We start from the raw sequence: 20,796 nt of genomic DNA, 5'->3' as shown, positions 1-20,796 counted from the left end.
AAGTTCCATGATGTCTCGTGAACGCATTTGAATGTGGTCTGTATGGAATTGTGCCATTAATTCGATAATAATAATTAATTAGATTAATTAATTAATCTAATAGTGTGTTGAAATATCACATTTGTGACCTTTTGACATAACTGTTAATCAGATAATAACTGTTAATAACTGTTAGGTTTCTGGTTCGATCCCCACAGCCACCACCATTGTGTCCTTGAGCAAGGCACTTAACTCCAGGTTGCTCCGGGGGGATTGTCCCTGTAATAATTGCACTGTAAGTCGCTTTGGATAAAAGCGTCTGCCAAATGCATAAATGTAAATGTTAATAATATGTTGACAATTTTGTCCTTAAAATCCTCTCCTATCATGACACCATTTGTTGATTTACAGATAAATTAAATGCTGTCCATAGATATGGATGCCCAAATTCTGCTTTTAAATAATCCAGCCACTTGCCCTTTTTGCATTTTGTAAAAGGGGGCTATTTATTGATGCGTTTATATATTTGTTTATTTATTTATTTATTTTCTTCAGGATAGTAGGCCTATCAGAATAAACTTTAACATTTGATATTATGAACATGTATACACATTATTATAGGCACACACATCATAATAGATCTTGAACAAAGAAAAACAACAAAAGTAAGGGGAAAAAACATCAACGGACTATCATAAATTAGTCTAATTAATTAGTTAAACTGGCAGTTTCGCGTCGGAGGATCTGACGTCACCAAGAACGTTTCAGACGTTTTTTTCGGGTGAAGGCGTGGCCAAACATTTATTGATTGGAGCAAGAGCCAACCGGTCAAGAGTAAAGGTTCAGAAGTGGATGAAGTGAACCAATCAAAAACGTACTGCAGAATGTGGGCGGGAAGTGCATAAACTCCTGATGGTTGAGGCGAAGTAAGGCTGTACCGATGGGGGAGACGGTAACAATTATTAGGCATCATGAGATTTTTGTCAAGTCTCGTTTTTGCAGCACTTTTGATGAAACAGGTAGTACATGTACACCGACACAGAATAGCCCATCTTCGTTTTAACGTTGTTGGTTTTCAGCAGATTCGTACACAATGTGTTGTGTTTCTTTTTCCAGTGATTAACTATCTACATGTTTTGTATGGTTAGCTTGCGGTGGATTCCAGTTTGTGCTCGTGCATGTTTGGGGCCGACGAATCCACGAGCACTTCTGTTGACATTACACTTATCTTTGTGCTGTCATAATGAGTCGAATATACAACACTGTTAAAACGAGCAAGAAGAGATGACATTACATTAGAAAGCTTTATACTGAATTTTATTGTAGATATTTATTTAGTAAGATATGAAACCGTTTTGTTGTTGTTTGTTTACTTATTTATTTGGATGCGTAAGAGTAAGGCAATCTGTATTTTTCCAACATTCACACCAGTGTCAGAAATAAACATTTTAAAAATTAACCCTTTAATGCAGACCTCGGGTCTTTAGGGTCCTGGGACCTCGTTCCATTTTTTTTTGGAGTCCTCTTTAGTATTCCTCAACATTCCTCTTATGAATACTGGAAAATTACAAATATATATATATATATATATATATATATATGCTTATTCCCAAAAGTGTATAGTGTCATTAAATAACTTGTATATGTAATAGTGTTACTTTATGCACTTCCATACATTTTCCATATTTTTATGATTATTTAATTTCTACCTAAGTTTACTTTCACAGGATATCATACATGACTACTATATCACTTTTAATTTCTGTTTGACAATGGTAAATTATCAGTATTCCATATGTGTGTACTGTACACATACATATTATACATGTTATTTGTTACTCAAGGTGGCACAGATGTTTCAGTGATTGACTTACATATGTCATTGCTGTTTGATGAAGTCGCAACGTGGAAGTAAACTATAGCAAGTATAACACATGAACAGTATGATTTGTCTGTTGTCTTTTGGGTATAATACTGACATTTAGTAAGTTGTGAGTATTTAGACTCAAAATGTTTCCTGAGAAAATACATACAGTGCATCTGGAAAGTATTCACAGTGCTTCAATTTTTCCACATTTTGTTATGTTACAGCCTTATTCCAAAATGGATTAAATTCATTATTTTCCTAAAAATTCTACAAACAATACCCCATAATGACAATGTGAAATCATTTTGTTTGAAATCTTTGCACATTTATTAAAAATAAAAAACGAAAAGAAATAACATGTAAATAAGTATTCACAGCCTTTGCCATGACACTCAAAATTGAGCTCAGGTGCATCCTGTTTCCACTGATCATCCTTGAGCTGTTTCTACAACTTGATTGGAGTCCACCTGTGGTAAATTCAGTTGATTGGACATGATTTGGAAAGGCACACACCTGTCTATATAATGTCCCACAGTTAACATTGCATGTCAGAGCACAAACCAAGCCATGAAGTCCAAGGAATTGTATGTAGACCTCAGAGACAGGATTGTATTGCTGCACAGATCTGGGGAAGGGTACAGAAAAAATTCTGAAGCATTGAAGGTCCCAATGAGCACAGTGGCCTCCATCTTCCGTAAATGGAAGAAGTTTGGAACCACCAGGACTCTTCCTAGAGCTGGCCACCTGGCTAAACTGAGCGATCGGGGGAGAAGGGCCTTCATCAGGGTGGTGACCAAGAACCTGATGGTCACCCTGACAGAGCTCCAGCGTTTCTCTGTGGAGAGAGGAGACATTTCTAGAAGAACAACCATCTCTGCAGCACTCCACCAATCAGGCCTCCTCAGTAAAAGGCACATGACAGCCCACCTGGAGTTTGTCAAAAGGCACCTGAAGGACTCCCAGACCATGAGAAACAAAATTCTCTGGACTGATGAAACTAAGATTGAACTTCTTGACCTGAATGTTAAGTGTCATATCTGGAGGAAACCAGGCACCTCTCATCACCTGGCCAATACCATCCCTACAGTGAAGCATGGTGGTGGCAGCAGCATCATGCTGTGGGGATGTTTTTCCAGCTGCAGGAACCGGGACACTAGTCCGGGACCTCTGGGTTGAGGGAAAGATGAATGCAGCAATGTACAGAGACATCCTTGATGAAAACCTGCTCCAGAGTGCTCTGGACCTCAGACTGGGGCGACGGTTCATCTTCCAACAGAACAACGCCCCTAAGCACACAGCCAAGATAACAAAGGAGTGGCTACTGGACAACTCTGTGTATGTCTTTGAGTGGCCCAGCCAGAGGCCAGACTTGAACCCGATTGAACATCTCTGGAGAGATCTGAAAATGGCTGTGCAAGATGCTCCTCATCCAACCTGATGGAGCTTGAGAGGTCCTGCAAAGAAGAATGGGAGTAACTGCCCAAAAATAGGTGTGCCAAGCTTGTAGCATCACATTCAAAAAGACTTGGCTGTAATTGGTGCCAAAGGTGCTTCAACAAAGTATTGATCAAAGGCTGTGAATACTTATGTACATGTGTTTTTTTTTTTTTTGTTGTTGTTTTTTTTTTAATCAATTTTGGAATAAGGCTGTAACAACAAAATGTGGAAAAAGTGAAGCGCTGTGAATACTTTCTGGGTGCACTTAAGTTTACATATCAAATTTTGTAGATCCTTTTGTGATAGATATACACAAAAGCACTAAAAGGCACTAAAGCCCCGATGTATATGTTAATGTTGGGTGAAACCCCAATGCATTTAAGTGTTAAAGGGCACTGTTTACCTACTAGAATTGATTTTCAGGGGCATTCTTACCTTTACGATGGTAATATTTTGTGTGTATGTAATTAATAAATAAAAAACAATGATTTTACTTGGGCTATAAAATGAAATCAACACCGAAAAGTAGCTGCAAATAATTCACAAGTTCATGCCTATACATGCAGTGAGTGAAAACATATTTGATCCCCTGCTGATATTGCCCACTGACAAACAAATGATCAGTCTATAATTTTAATGGTAGGTTAATGTGAACCGTGAGAGACAGAATAACAACAACAAAATCCAGACAAAAGCATGTCAAAAATGTTATAAATTTACTTGCATTTTAATTAGGGAAATAAGTATTCAACCCCCTCTCAATCAGATATTTCTGGCTCCCAGGTGTCTTTTATACAGGTAACGAGCTTGTTACCTGTATAAAAGACACCTGTTCACAGAAGCAGTCAATCAGATTCCAAACTCTACACCATGGCCAAGACCAAAGAGCTCTCCAAGCATGTCAGGGACAAGATTGTAGATCTACACAAGGCTGGAATGTGCTACAAGACCATCGCCAAGCAGCTTGGTGAGAAGGTGACAACAGTTGGTGTGATTATTCGCAAATGGATGAAACACAAAAGAACTGTCAATCTCCCTCGGTCTGGGGCTCCATGCAAGATCTCACCACGTGGAGTGTCCTTCACAGCGTAGTGTGTTACCAATTGTTTTCTTGGTGACTATGGTCCCAGCTGCTTTGATCATTGACAAGATCCTTTTTTTTTTGTTATTCTGTCTCTCACTGTTCAAATGAACCTATCATGAAAATTATAGACTGATCGTTTCTTTGTCAGTGGGCAAACGTACAAAATCAGCAGGGGATCAAATACATTTTCCCTCACTGTAGAATAGAATATCATGAAATGTCTCAAATATTAATAATGTTAAACAAACAAAGAAACTGAATTGAAACTTTAGGAGCATTTTTTTTACCCCCTTATACAAATATCTGTGACGTCTTTGTCACTTTTTGTGACATTTTTGCCCTGAGCCCTGGTTAATTTTTGGCACCATTAGACTTAATAATTAGAGTACACAGCATTAATATTTTAGTCTTTATTAAATTGATAATAATAATACAGAATAAATCTAAAGGGATAGGTCACCCCAAAATGTGATTTCTTTTGTTTACTTTCATCTTGTTTCAAACCCATATGATTTTCTTTCTTTCATGTAACACAAAAGATAGGACATAGGACACTGCATGTCTGTAACAAGACTTTTTATTGCAGACCAGGATGGAAATACACTTATCTTATTTTTGGAAAATGTATCTGTGTCATATCTGATTCCCAGGTTTTAGGTGAATATGGAATGGCACATTTCAGTGAATGGGGGAGCAAAGGCAAAGATTACTGCATTTTCTTCAACTCCCAGTGGGCTCGACTACCTCAGGATCTCAGTAAAGCAGTTAGTTGCAATTTTACATTTTATACTCGCAATTTTAATCTGTTATCTATATTTTTTCTTCCCATTGCCCTAATTCAAATCTTAACAATTACATGATAGTGAAGTCAGCCCTCATGTCCAACAAATGCCCCTGCTTTATGTGAAATGTAACTTGATGATCAATAATTTTGTATTAGGTTCTTTAAAAAATGTAATAGTTCTCTAAAAAATAAAAATTCTGTCATGTTTACTCTTTCCTTCATGGACACATAAGGAGATGTTAGACAGCGTGTTCAGTCTCGGTCCCCATCCACTTGTATTGTATGGGAAAGAGTTGCAATGAAAGTGAATATTGTGACTGAGGTTGTCAGTCCTTTACATTCTGCCTAATATTTCTGTTTGTGTTCCACAGAAGAAAATCCTGACAGAGTAAATTAATACAGAATTTTCAATTGAACTCTTTTTGATCTCTTTAAGTTTAGATGTGTGTCTCAGCTTGCATAGCTGACTTGGAAATAATCTGTGCAATTGTAATCATCAAAATAACTGAATATTATAATGCAATCTCATCCTTGTCTGGAAATGGCAATATAAGGTTTAGTACCTTGATGCTGCTACTCATCTTTCTACAGTAGTGGTTTCCATTGCTGTTTTTTTGTTGTTCAGGTGCGGCTGCAGATTTTTGATCTCACCACCTCTGCGCTGTGCTCCCCCTCGGATGTACCTGAGGGTGGCTTCCCAAACAGTATCCTAATGGTGATGAGAGGAAATTGTACTTTCTATGAGAAAGTCAGATTGGCTCAGATCAACGGTGCCAAGGGACTTCTGATCGTCAGCAAAGATAGACTTGTAAGACATTAAATCACCACTAATGGAGCAATGGTTGTTTGTTGAAACATATAATGTATAAATCAGTGGGTCAAGAATTGGCTGGTTAGCAGGTCCCTGTTAGCACCTGCTGGTAGATTTTGGAACTACATCACCCGATGGCAAAAAGCATGTTTCTCCATAGACGACCATGCAAAAATAGCCGCGTTTTATGAAAAAAAGAAAACATTTCCAAGAACTATATATTTCAATACTTGAATTACATAAATTTTTGATGGGCTCTTAAAAGCATGACATTGATTAAAATGTTCCACTATTTATTCCCATTGATGAGCGATCAGTCACGTGACACCCGATACTGGAACTGAGGGCCCATGAGGAAAGATGGCAGCCTCCATTTCGTTAGCTTTCTGGGAACACTGCGCTAGCTGATCACAGTCATAGATATGAATGGGGATGCTAATGGATAGCTCTCTCCAGGTATTTTGGAGCTCCATGGTATAAATGAGCTTTGTTTTGTGTAAATAATTTGCAGACACCGCCATCGGGGAACAAGTCTCAGTATGAGGAGATTAGCATCCCAGTGGCTCTGCTCAGCTATAAAGACATGCTGGACATCAGGAAGGTAATGTTTCACTGGAGCTGATTGTGTTAAGTCTCATCCCTGTCGAGCAAAGTTATAAAGGCATCTCTCTTTATTTATTTCCAGACATTTGGGGAAAACAGGCAGGTGGCCATGTATGCACCCTATGAACCAGTGATAGATTACAATATGGTGATCATCTTCCTGATGGCAGTTGGCACTGTAGCTGTTGGAGGATACTGGGCTGGCAGCAGGGACATTAAAAAGTGAGTACCATTGTAATATTGTGCCATTGAAGCGAAAGTTTACCCCAAAATGCAGATTATTTCAGTGTTTACTCACCCAACCTGTCTTTTATGAGGTTTATTGTTCCAAACCTGTATTACTTTTTTCCCTGTGGAACATAAAATCAGAAGTAAGGCAAAATGTTAAAGGAATAGTTCACCAAAAATGGAAAATTCTCTCATCATTTACTCACCCTCATGCCATCCCATAAGTTTTTCTTTTTTTCACCAGAAAACAAAGATTTTTAGAATATCTCAGCTCTGTTTGTCCTAAAATGCAAGTGAATGGTGACTACAAATCTGAAGCTCCAAAAAGCACAAAAGTATAAAAGCATAAAAAAGTAATCCATAGGACTCCAGTGGTTTAATCAATGTTGTCTAAAGCGATCAAATCGGCTTTGGGTGAGAACAAACCAAAATATCACTGTACATCTTGCTGTTGCAGTCTCTAGGTACAATCATGATTTCAAGCTTGATTACACTTCCTAGTGCTTGACTCTGCTGTAGAGTGCTGGATGGCACTAGGAATTATAATCATGCTTGAAATCATGATTGCCATGGAGACCGCATATGTCAAGATTTATAGTGAAAAAGGAGTTATATTTTGGTTTGTTCTCACCCAAAACCAATTTGATCGCTTTAGACGATATAGATTCACTGGAGTCGTATGGATTACTTTTATGCTGTCATTATGTGCTTTTTGGAGCTTAAAGTTTTGGTCACCATTCACTTGAGCTGAGATATTCAACCTAAAAATCTTTGTGTTCTGCAGAAGAAAGAATCATACACATCTGGGATGGCATAAAGGGGAGGAAATTATGAATTTAAATTTTTGGGGTGAACAATCCCTTTAAGCACTGACCGCTTCAGTCACTCATTACATTTTATTGTATCTTTATTCCATACAATGAAAGTGAATGGTGCCATCTCTTTTTGTGTTCCATGGAAGAAAATTAGTTATACAGGTTTTGAACAACATGAGGGTGAGTAATGACAATGTAATTTAAATTTCTGGGTGAACCAGCTGTATTGGGAACTACAGGTTGGGAGGTAAGCAGGTAAGTAATACAGATCAAAACCAAAAAACTTGAAGAGTAATACATAATTTGGTCAACTAAACCCACATCTGTGAGAAACTGCAGTAGTTTGACTGATTGTCAGTGTGTGTTTGCAGACGTTACATGAAGCACAAGAGAGATGACAGTGCCGAGAAACAAGATGAGGAGACAGTTGACGTCACTCCTGTCATGATTTGTGTATTTGTGGTCATGTGCTGCACTATGCTGGTGCTCTTGTATTTCTTCTATGATCACTTGGGTAAATAAAATCTTCAAGACTTGCTGTCGTTCAACAAACTGACTGTACTTATCCTGAACTTGACAGAGTTTCTCTCCCTGGCAGTGTATATGTCTATAGCTACATTCTGTTCGGCATCAGCTGTCGGTCTGTACAGCTGTCTTTGGCCTATTGTACGAAGAATACCCTTCGGGAAATGCAGGTTAGAGATGTGAAATACAAAGACTAGACAAGATTCTTAGTTTTTAGATTTGTATTGATGGAAGTGTAAATGTCTGAATTTTGATAGGATACCTGAGAATAACCTGCCGTACTGCCATAAGCGGCCACAGGTGCGCATGCTGCTGCTTTCGGCCTTCTGCGTAGGAGTTAGTGTCACCTGGGGAGTTTTCCGCAATGAAGACCAGTAAGCATATTTAAAACCATTTGCCTCTTTCGTTTGTAACCCTTAAAGCAGCATTACAGTATCTCATGTCAAAATGATGTTCTCTAGGTGGGCATGGGTGCTTCAGGATGCATTAGGTATCGCATTTTGCCTCTACATGCTAAAAACAATCAGACTGCCCACTTTCAAGGTGAGTTGGTCCTTTAAAGAAAGGTGCATTGATTCTGGTATTGGCCATGTGATTTCAGTTTTATTACCACCATGACATCCTTATCATACGGAAATGAGGTTTTTCAATCTGTTTCTCTTCTCTTTGTAGGCCTGCACTCTGTTGCTGGTCGTCCTGTTTGTGTATGATGTGTTTTTTGTTTTCATTACCCCACTCTTAACTGAGGTATGAGGCTTTCTAGTTATTAGAAAATAGTTAATAGTTAACCCAAAAATAACATTTACTCACCCTCACACCATCCCAGATGTGTATGACTTTCTTTCTATTGCAGAACATAAAAGAAGATTTGTAGAAGAATATCTCAGCTCTATAGGTACATACAATGCAAGTGAATGGTGCCCAAAACTTTGAAGCTCTTAAAAGCACATAAAGACAGCATGAATGTAACCCAAAAGACTCTACTAAAGCTATCGGAGTCGGTTTTAGATGAGAACAGACCAAAATATAACTCTATTCATTATAAATCTTGATATCAGCATTATGATTTCAAGCTCAATTACTTTTCATAGCAATCTGCTCAAACATTAAGCAATAGGAGGTGTAATCGAGCTTGAAATCATGATCGTGCCTAAAGAATACAATGGCAAGATGTTCAGTGAAAAAGTTACATTTTGGTCTGTTCTCACCCAAAACCAATTAAATCGATCAGAAGACAGATTAAACCACTGTAGTTGTAATAATTACTTGTATGCTACACTTCTATGCTTTTGGAGCTTGCATTGAATGGACCTACAGAGCTGAGATATTTTTCTAAAAACCTTTGTTTGTGTTCCGCAGAAGAAAAAGTCATACACATCTGGGATGGCATGAGAATTAAATTGAGAATTTTTATTTTTGGCTGAACTATTCTTTTGAACTGAAATGAGTAAAATTATCTTATTCTAATTCAAGTCAACATGAAATAATTTTTTTTATTTCTTAATATATATAAAAAAAAAAAAAAAAAGGTTTCTGGTCTTATTGTGAAAGATTCCTGGGTGCACATTATTCCAAAAAATTTAGTTTTGTCTTAATCTTTCATTAAAATGTAACCTTAATTTTAAAATTGAACTTACGACGAGGAGGAGGGCCAGGCCTGGATCGGGCTAATCAGCCGAGAGGGGGATAGAGATAAGCCAGAGAGGCCAGTTTGAGAGGGAGAGAGATGCACGTGGCCACACTGCATGTGTGTCTGTGTTTGTTTATGTTGAGTATTATCATTAAACTTTGAATGTTTAGCCAGTTCCCGCCTCCTCCTTGCACATCCCTTACCCCTTTACATTACCTCTAAAACTACTTTTGTTTTTGTCTTATTCAATCCTTCTGCCCACCTGTCACATCAAGACTTCTTTTCATGTTTCTATTCATTCCAGTTGGACATGCGTCCTGTTACAAAAATGAGATGGGTCGTGAATGCCTTTTCATGTTGACTTAAACATATGGTTTGTATTTTGTTATATTTGTGCAGAGTGGTGAAAGTATCATGGTAGAGGTGGCGACTGGACCCTCCAATTCCTCCTCACATGAAAAGGTACTTTTCTTTTAATATAAATAATTAAACAGTGACAATATTTTAAAATCCATTTTAGTGATAATTTTCAGTTGAATTCAGAGGTTCTGAGCTTTGTCTTTGCATTATTGTTTGCTAGCTTCCAATGGTGCTGAAAGTGCCCAGGTTAAACGCATCTCCTTTGGTCCTGTGTGACAGGCCCTTCTCTCTACTGGGCTTTGGGGATATCTTGGTACCAGGTAATGTCACTATTGGTGTTTCATCAGTTGCATGATGAAAAACTGATCATTTCCAGGGTGCATGGCAGGAATAAGACAATATAATTCAGACTCTGCTTGTCCAAACTGAAAATAGAACATTGAGGTTCCTAGGATCATTGTTGAAATCAGACTCCAGTATTGTTTTTTTTTTTTATCCCCTTTTCTCCCAATTTGGACTGCCCAATTCTCACTACTTGGTAGGTACTTGTGGTGGCACGGTTACTCACCTCAATCCGGGTGGCGGAGGACAAGTCTCAGTTGCCTCCACTTCTGAGACTGTCATTCCCTGCATCATGTAATGTGGCTCACTGTGAATGACAATGTGGAGACTCTGCATGTGGAGACTCATGCTACTCTCCCCGAACCACGCTTCAACTTGCCACGTGCCACATTGAGAGCGAGAACCACAAATTGCGACTACGAGGAGGTTACCCCATATGATTCTACCCTCCCTAGCAACCGGGCCAATTTGGTTGCTTAGGAGACCAGGCTGGAGTCACTCAGCACACCCTGAATTCGAACTCGCGACTCCAGGGGTGGTAGTCAGCGTCAATATTCGCTGAGCTCCCCAGACTCCACTATTGTTGTGTTTTCCTTCTTCCTGTTCATCTTGTGCTTGATTGTAATATGATAACAACAACAATGCATTCCTCTATATTTTGTTTCCCAAGGTCTGCTTGTAGCATATTGCCACAGATTTGACATTCTCATGCAGACTTCTCGAATATACTTCCTGGCTTGCACTATTGGTAAGACATTAACTACCTTTAAATTATAATGCATGGCTAACATAAAAAAAAAAAAAAATCACTGAAAGTTCACTGAAATTGAGGAGAATGTTTATATTATATTACATGGTGCTTATCACTTAAAAATTGTGAATCTAACCAGTGATCTCTCTTTGTTTAGGCTATGGCATCGGCCTGCTCATCACATTTGTGGCTCTGGCTCTGATGGAGATGGGTCAGCCTGCCCTCCTTTACCTGGTGCCTTGCACACTCCTCACCAGCCTTGCTGTGGCTCTGTGGCGCAAGGAGCTGCCTTTGTTCTGGACAGGAAGTGGATTTGTGGTGAATACCAGTTTGATATGAGTGCCTTCTTCGGTCGGAAACGTTCTAGGGTTATGTACAGTTTCTAGACTTACAGTTGAGTAAAACCACCCACATGTTTTTGTTCTGCTCTTATTTTTCTCTCATTTTACTGTGGGTGTTTTCTTTAAAAGGATAGGTTCAGTGTTCTCAAATTATACCTTAAATGGATAGTTGACCCAGAAATGAAAAGTCATCATTCCCTCACTCTCATGCTTCTCCAGTCCCATTTAGCTTACTTTCTTTCATGGAACATAAAAGCAGTGTTCGGCAGTGTGTTAGTCTCAGTCACCATTCACTTTAATTGCGTCTATTTTACATACAATGAAAGTGAAAGTCAACTGAGACTGTCATTTTAACTAACATTACTTTTTGTGATCCACTGAAGAAAGAAAATCATATGTGTTTGGAGCAACATGAGAGCGAGTTCTGGTAAATGATGACAATTTTAATTTTTAATAAACTTTAATAAAATAAAACTGTCTTTTCCAATCATGTGTAATTGTCACTAACACACATTTGGTGATCGTTTTGGTTTTAAGTGCTTATTTCATCCTTTCATTTCACAGACAATTAGAAACATACAGCAAAAATCCCAGAGAGCCTGTAACTGTAGGCTATATGAAAATCTTTGTCCTATGAAAATGCACATTATCCTGCTTCCAGCATGATATTGACTGTTTAAGTAGAGGGCTGTAAACTAAAGGAATAGCCCAACCAAAAATGGAATTTACTCACAATCATGCCATCCCAGATGTGTATGACTTATTTCTTCTGCAGAATACAAATTAAGATTTTTAGAAGAATATCTCAGCATTGTAGGTCCATACAACATGAAGGGTGACCAAAACTTTTGAACCTCAAAAAGGCAGTGTAAAAGTAAACCACATGATCCCAGTAATTAAATCTATCTATATCTTTAGAAATTATATGATAGTTGTGGGTGAGAAACAAATCAATATTTTGCATTGTAAGTACCAACAGAGCTGAAATAATCTTTTAAAAAAATCTTTGTGTTCTACAGAAGAAAGAAAATCATAGATCTGGGATGGCATGAGAGTGAGTAAATGATGAGAGCATTTTCATTTAAGAGAATGGATTTGCTATTACCTATTATTATTATTATTGATTCTCTTTTTTTAATATAATATACTTATATATATATATATCATATACATATCTCATCTGCTTAAAGTGTTTATGCACCATATCTCCTGCTACAATGCCAGGAAAATCATCCTCCTTTTCTTTTTGCAGTTGCAAATGGTTCAGGGCAAGACATAAATAAAGGAGAGAGAGGACAGCCTTGCCGTGTTCCTCTACCAAGAGAAAAATAATATGAAATCAATCCATTAGTTTGTACTGCCACTACCAGTTGTTTATAAAGTAACTTAATCCACCCAATAAAAGTGTTCAAAAACCTGTACATTTCCAAACTCTTTAAAAAGAGAGTCCCATTCCTCCCTATCAAATGCCTTCTCGGCATCAAGTGAGATGGCAGCGATTAGGGTCTGATCATTCACTGCTGACAACTTAATATTTATAAAATGTCTAATATCATCAGAAGAACTGCGACCATGAATAAACCCCACTTGATCTATATGCGTAATAGATGTAATTACTTTACTTAATCAATTAGCCAAAATGTTCACATCTAGCTGGATCAGGGAAATTGCATGATTACTTCTACACTCATTTGGGTCTTTATCTTTTTAAGAATGAGACTGATCAGGGCTTGCGTCATGGTTGGTGGTAGTTCACCTTTCTTTAATGACTCTGTATAAACTTCTAACATGTGGAGCGAGTTCTGACATAAGATCTAAATAATTCTATACTATCTGGCTCCGGTGCCATACCTGATGGCAAGCTTGTTTAATTACCTCAACAAGCTCCTCCAAAGTAATATCTGAGTCAAGAAAGTCTTTTGGATCACTCATCAATTTAGGGAGTTCTAATGGCTCTACAAAGTTGCTAATGTCCTTATCAGTAGCCGTGGACCTATAAAGATCGAAATAGAATTCTTAAAAGGCTTTATTAATATCTGTGGCAGAAGAAAATATGTTGCCTCCAGAAGAAAGAGATTGGATTTGTGTAAATTCAAAAAGCAGCATTTTCCCCTCTCCGAAAATGTATAGACACATGCAGGATTCACAAATTCAAAAGATTGTCTAGGGATTTTGAAGATTGCCAAAAAACAATTGCCAATTTGACTAATTTAAACTAAATTAAAACCACAGCAACATGGCAACAGACTGTAATACATTTGAGTTAAAACAACCAAAATTGGAATTAAGGTATGAGTTGATACACACCAAATTTATCCTTTAGATCAGTGGTTCCCAAACTTTTTCTGTCAAGCCCCCCTTTCACACGCCTGCATAGTCATACAAAATGCTATTTTTTTGTCTCCATAAACAAGAATGCAAAATATAAAACTAAAGTTAATGTCATTTTGTTCAAATGTAATTGTGACTAATTACTAATAACTAATTTTGAAATGGTTAAAAATGTGCTGCACATTAAAAATTCTTCTCCAGGGTTTTCCTGGGTCAAAAATGGTCTTCAGTGGTGGCTGCCATGCATGATCATCACATGCATGATGCAGTTTTTATTAAAACATTTTTTTTTAGTGTAATTGCAATTAATATTAAAGATATGTAGTTGCATTTCATGTTTGTAATGAATATGATTTATTTGATCATCTGAGGATCTTGATTAGTTATTGTACTTCAAGGTGTACTGGGAAGTCAAATTAACTTAACACATTATTGCTATAGGCCTAGTTATAATATTCATAAGTAAACCACTTTACACATTTGGGAACTGTGCTTCTATAGAGGAAATGTTTGTTTCCTACTCCAAAACAGATTTTCCTTTCCTTTTACCAGAAACTTAATGATTTGGGAATCATTTTGATTATAGGAATATCTGATGCCAAACCAGGCCAGATTGTTTCCTTATCTCAAACATCATCAGAGCAGGAAATATATTAAAATAGTACACATGCAGATGGATTAAGTACTGAGAGGCCCATGGGCCAGTACACCATGGAGGCCCCCCCATGACGAGACCATGTTCACCTTTTTGCGATACAGAACACTTTGCAGATTTGGTTGGATTTTTAAAATTGACGGAAGTAAGGTTTGGAGCAATTTCTTACATGGCCAATTATATGTATATTTTTAATTATGAACTGATCCAAAATCATGTGTTATTAATAGGGATGTGCACGGCGCCTGTATTTAAATACCAACATCACTATTTGGTTATTCTGTACGTGTTTACCCGAGAGACCTTCAGGTTTTGGGCCAGGTTCGGGACAGTTTTTCAAGTAGGCTATAGGGCGAGTTACGGGCTGTTCACACGTGTGTCTGTGCTGTTTTTAAATAGTTTTTCTAGGCTATGTGAACATGCACTGGATGGACATCTTTGGTTGTTGTGCCACAACTCACTTTTTTCAGCGTACCACGCAGGACCGTTGTATTTTTTTAGACATTGTGATAAGTTTAAAAGAACTTTAATATTTATAAACATATCTCAAGACACCTGCATTCGTTGTGCAGGACCATTGCATTTTTTTAACACCGTTAAGTTAAAAAGAACGTCAATATTTATTAACGCATCTTGAGACACCCGTATTCTGTTTCATTATTTGTTGCGCTGCATCAAGCTTTTTCAGCGCTGGTGTCACAAATCGACATTCTGATGAAGTTCGTGTCTCAAAGAGGACTTCATGTGAATGTTACACATGATTCCAGATTATTTTTCCACCTGCCAAAATTTCAGCACTTGATAAAACAGTGAGCCAATGTTTCCCCCTTTTTGCTCTGGTGACAATAATTACACAAGATCCCGAAGAAGTCCCATGAATTGTATCATTCGCGGCCTCATGGAAAGTGAACCTGCCCGGGCAGAATTATACATTTTTTTCATTTCCTATGTTGCAGGCAGTGACCAACATTATTTTTGTTCGACTTGAATGTGATTTTAGCATTTGAAGGCCTACAGTTGAAGTCAGAAGTTTACATACTTTTTAGCCAAAATACATTTGAACTTTTCACAATTCCTGACATTTAATTGTAGAAAACATTCTCTGTCTTTGGTCAGTTAAGATCACTACTTTATTTTAAGAATGTGAAATGTCAGAATAATAGTTGAGAGAATGATTTATTTCAGCTTTTATTTTTTTCATCACATTCCCAGTGGGACAGAAGTTTACATACACTTTGTTAGTATTTGGTAGCATTGCCTTTAAATTGTTTGTACTTAGTCAAACTTTTTGGGTAGCCTTCCATAAGCTACTCACAATAAGTTGCTGGAATTTTGGCCCATTTCTTAAGACAGAACTGGTGTAACTGAGTCAGGTTTGTAGGCCTTCTTGCTCGCACACACTTTTTCAGTTCTTAATATTCAATCGGATTGAAGTCAGGGCTTTGTGATGGCCACTACAGTACCTTGACTTTGTCATTCTTAAGCCATTTTGCCATAACTTTGGAGGTATGCTTGGTGTCATTGTCCATTTGGAAGACCCATTTGGGACTGAGCTTTAACTTCCTGACTGATGTCTTGAGATGTTGCTTCAATATAGCCACATCATTTTCCATCCTCGTGATGCCATCCATTTTGTGATGTGCACCAGTCCCTCCTTCAGCAAAGCACCCCCACAACATGATGCTGCCACCCCCTATGCTTCATGGTTGGGATGGTGTTTTTCAGCTTGCAAGTCTCACCCTTTTTCCTCCAAACATAACTATGGCCAAATAGTTACCAAATAATCAGGTCAGAGGATATTTCTTCAAGGACAAGATCTTTGTCCCTATGTGCACTTGCACACAGTCTGGCTTTTTTGTTTATGGCGGTTTTGGAGCAGTGATTTCTTCCTTACTGAGCAGCCTTTCAGGTTATTTCAATATAGGACTAGTTTTACTGTGGATATAGATACTTGTGTACCTGTTTCCCCCAGCAAATTCACAAGGTCCTTTGCTGTTGTTCTGGGATTGATTTGCTGTTTTCACACACAAATACATTCATCTGTAGGAGACAGAATGTGTCTCACAGTGGTCCCATGGTGTTTATACTTGTGTACTATTGTTTGTACAGATGAACATGGTGCATTTAGAAATTGCTCAAAAGGATGAACCTGACTTTTTCTGAGGTCTTGGCTGATTTCTTTTTATTTTCCCATGATGTCAAGCAAAGAGGCAGTGAGTTTGATGGTAGGCCTTAAAATATATACACGGTACACCTCCAGTGGACTCCAATTAACTGGAATTGTGATATATTCAATTAAATGTGAAGCAGTCTGTCTGTGAACAATTGTTGGAAAAATTACTCATGCCTTGCACAAAGCTGATGTCCTAAATGACTTTAATTTTTTAACCACTCTCCAAATCTATAGTTTGCTTATTTGAAATCTGTAGTTTTAATGTCGTGTATGTAAGTGTATGTAAACTTCTGACTTCAACTGTATGTATTGTGCTATATAGGCTTATAGCTCACTGTGCACTTTATTCCCTGCTAATCTGAGATTGTTTTTGACACATCAATGGATATAAGCAATAAACTTTCTTGATTCCCAACAGATGACAGAATAACCATTCGTGAACTCTCGCGGTTAACCAAATAGCCTATAACAAAGTATTACTGTGCACACAGTTAGGATATTAAGGCAGTTTTGCTATATCATTAAACTTTAAATGCTTGCTTTATCATTAAAGTTTAAATTTTTAACTTTAAATTAAAAATTTTAAAGTCCTCCATACTGTTGCACGAATTCTGTCGCTTATATGAATTTAAACCATCAGCTTTGTACTTCTAGGGTGAACTGCACCTTATTTTTGTATTTGAAAGCATTTGTAAATCAGACACCGTTCTCTGTAGTTCTTCAAATAAATGTGCTACATCTTTGAGATGCAGATTCCCTGAGCACGCACTCAAGTGCCTGTGCTGGATCTGCTGTAGTTCAGCACGCATTTAGCTGAACAAATGGCATCTCACATAAGGCTGAAATTTACGTGAATTTATAATAAATGTCTCAAAATAAATAAATATTGATTTAGAGCATGGGGCCCTTTGGGTTTAGTGGCCCCTAGGCAACGGTCCAATCGGCCCAGTGGTTAATCCGTCTCTGTACACATGAGTTTGTTAATAATTTATTCCGCTTTGTACATGCCCTTTTGTTCACGATATTTCTTTCATTGTTTACCAGTTGCATTTGTAATGCCATAATCACAAGAAAGACAAAGTATGTCTCCTCATTACAGTGGTGAGGTAACTTTTCTAATACAAATTCCACAGTTGTAATGAGAAATTCTGTTACAGTTTAATGTTAAAAATGTTAGTACGGGTGTTGTTGATGTGTAGACGTGAGAAGTGTTGTAATGGATGCTGGTGAAGAGCCGGTGTTTTCCATTGTCAGAGCTGTTCAGAATGTCAGTGCTGAAGCCATTTGAAATGGTTGAGTTTCTACATAGTGCTTAAAAATTGAAAAGTCTCATGAAGAATTCAAATGGATCGCATAAGTTTTGTTGTCTACACCACAATATCGAGGGAAGCTCAGTTTAATCGCGCATGATGTGATGTGTTCTGTGCTATCCTGTCACCAGAGCGCACATATCAAGGGATTACCTGCACCTGCACGCTCCAGAGATACAGTAGGATTAAGCAGAGCACGTCTCGCATGTGATTCTCCATGGATCGCACAACACTCACGTGAAACCAGTCTTTAAGCACCTCGTGCTCATCCACGTTCCAGATGAGAAGCATAGTTGGAGCTTATGATATTCAAATTCAACTTTTGCCATTTTATATCATTTTCTCTCTTCACTGAGAGTCTCTTTTTTTTTTTTTTTTTGTGCTTAATTTTAATTTATCGCAGTTCTTTTGCTAACAGTGTTCATACTTTTAATCAGATAATCATCCTGGAGATTTGTTAGTTCTTAGTTGATCTGTGGTGATTTCCTTTATGATCTAGAGAAAAATTACATATTTTCTTCTCTGCTCCCTCACTATGTCATAGATCAGATGAGTGTTAAACATTCTTCTGCTGCTTTAAATTGCAAAACCTCTTTGTGAGGAGTGCTTTCTCTGATTTGACCACATACTGTATCTGACCACAGAATGTTGCAAACTGCTACTTTAAGATCATTAATCATGTCTCGAGTAATTCTAGTGGTATTACTGTACAGGTTATATATTAATATGTTCTTGCATAATAATATGCAGTATAAGATATGACATATGCAAAGTAATGTTAGATTAACTCTCCTCTTTATTGATCATAATTCTGTTTATTCTTCAGCCTCCTCCAATTGTGATGGAACAAATTAATTGTACCCAAACCACGGGAGATTCCATAGCTGAACCCCAGTCCAATCCAGAGGCGCAGGACTCTGAAATGACCAATCAGTGTGAGGAACCTCCTCCACCAGCCCAAGATGACGTTTCGCATCTTAAAGATGCAGCTACTACATAAAGACAAAAGACTCAAAGGATGCTAATTTCTTGTTAATTTTAAGTCAGTTATAGCTTTTAAGTGCACTTGCTTTACAGAGAGGAAAAGTGACAATATTTGTTTAAAGCCTTTGGAAGCTGGCAGTCTGCTTGAACCAAAGCCATGGAGACACAAGAACGCAACAACATCAGCTGTGCTTCGTCCAACATGAATCTGCTTCAGTTCATGATGGATGCTAGTAAATGAATAGTTCACCCAAAAATAAATTCATCATTCACCTCATGTTGTTCTAAACTCATTTGACTTCCTTTCTTTTCTGGAACACAAAAGATGTAAGGCAGAATGTTAGTTAGCCTCAGTCACCATTCACTTTCATTGTATGGAAAAAAGATAAACAGAAATGGAACAATATGAAGGTGCCAATTGTTTTATTTTTGGGTGAACTATCCCTTTAGGAGAGCTTTAAATGGACAGCTTTCATCTTCTACACAGTGATCTCTATTGGGTCTGGCTGTGTGTGTTTTTTATTTTGTTTTCTCATTTTTTGTTTGTCAGTGTTAAAAATCTCTCAGTAAATGAAACGTAGCGCAGCTAGACATTTTCCAGAAATGTCACATTTTTAATTAGGGCTCACTGAAAAGCCCTAATTATTCATTCATGTTGATACTTGGTTTCCTGTAAATAACACAACTGGTTGGTTCAGTCCTTTTCATAAGAGCGCTGAAGTATCCCATCCTCTTAAATACTTTGCTAATAAGAACCAAGGCTGAGGTGTCTGGGATAATGTTTCATTATTTTCATCTTCAGGACAGGGCTCTGAGATTTGAGTGCTTTGGACTGGTTGAGGTACTCTGAATATTTAAGAGCGGTACTGTAAAACAAGGCCACATCATTTCTCAAAAACAAGAACTTTTATATTGGTTTGAAATTAGATTTCTGCTTTAGTTGCATTTTAAATATCTTATTCTATGGCTCAATAAAAGGACACAATGTATTTAGAATGTGCAATTTACTTGATGCAATGCAACGTAAGAACTTAAGTGCAGTTTACAAAGATACTTTCCTGTCCATCTATTTTCTAGTATTTCTGAATTTTGTGCTTTTATTTTTATTTTCAAGTTGTTTTTAGTCTAAAGTTTTGCTCTGATTCGCCCCCATCAAATGGTTTAAAGGGACAGCTCACCCCAAAATGAATATTCTATCATCAACAGAAAAGATGCTTAGCAGAATCTTAGCCACTGAAACCTTTTTTTTTTTTTTCTTTCATTGCATAATTTGTCCACACAATTATGGTGAATGGTTACTGAGGCTAACGTTCGGCATAATATCTCCTTTTGTCTTCCATTGGAAAAAGTGATACAGGGTTAGAACCTCATGAGGGTGAGTAAATGATGACAGAATTTGCATTGTTGGGTAAACTATCTCTTGAAGTAATTTATTATGCATAAATTCTATTGAAAAAGTGTCACACCTCCCTGTTGCATTAAAATTGTCTCAGTCTTTATATTGAGTCATGTGAAATAATCATGTGGACAAGTTAGATATCAGTGACATCTTTATTAATGACTATGTATTCATACTCCTGCAGGAGGTCATGAGTTATTTTCTTAATCTTCAGAGACATGAAGCTCTGTTTTATTAGAGATCGTATGCTAATAGTGTTAAAGTGTGGTTTTGAAAACTTGAAGAGTGCACATATTAAAGGAATAATGCATCAAGTGATTTGCAGTGTATTGTGATGGTTTAATGTGATTGATTTCACTTGTGGAATACTGCTGAAGAATAAGGCAT

At 37.5% G+C, this 20,796-nt stretch overlaps 1 protein-coding gene across 2 annotated transcripts; it reads left to right on the top strand.

Moving 5' to 3' along the window:
* Positions 1-899: 899 nt before the first annotated feature.
* LOC127644994 (signal peptide peptidase-like 2B) lies at positions 900-20,739 on the top strand. 2 transcript variants are annotated; one of them, XM_052128482.1, is made up of 15 exons: positions 900-998; positions 5,018-5,131; positions 5,777-5,959; positions 6,474-6,563; positions 6,648-6,787; positions 7,980-8,122; positions 8,207-8,303; positions 8,391-8,507; positions 8,595-8,676; positions 8,806-8,880; positions 10,163-10,225; positions 10,344-10,443; positions 11,136-11,213; positions 11,374-11,609; positions 18,853-18,992. In XM_052128482.1, the coding sequence occupies exons 1-14, from the start codon at positions 951-953 to the stop codon at positions 11,553-11,555; spliced, it is 1,512 nt and encodes a 503-aa protein (XP_051984442.1). In that variant the 5' UTR covers positions 900-950; the 3' UTR covers positions 11,556-11,609; positions 18,853-18,992. The 2 variants fall into 2 exon arrangements, with proteins under 2 accessions (XP_051984442.1, XP_051984441.1); XM_052128481.1 differs by lacking the exon at positions 8,806-8,880 and having other exon boundaries at positions 11,374-11,534; positions 18,853-20,739.
* The last annotated feature ends 57 nt before the right edge of the window (positions 20,740-20,796 follow it).

Source organism: Xyrauchen texanus, chromosome 6 (assembly GCF_025860055.1).
Source record: "Xyrauchen texanus isolate HMW12.3.18 chromosome 6, RBS_HiC_50CHRs, whole genome shotgun sequence".
In the NCBI taxonomy this organism is placed as follows: Eukaryota; Metazoa; Chordata; class Actinopteri; order Cypriniformes; family Catostomidae; genus Xyrauchen; species Xyrauchen texanus.
This window is presented reverse-complemented; position numbering and strand designations above follow the sequence as displayed.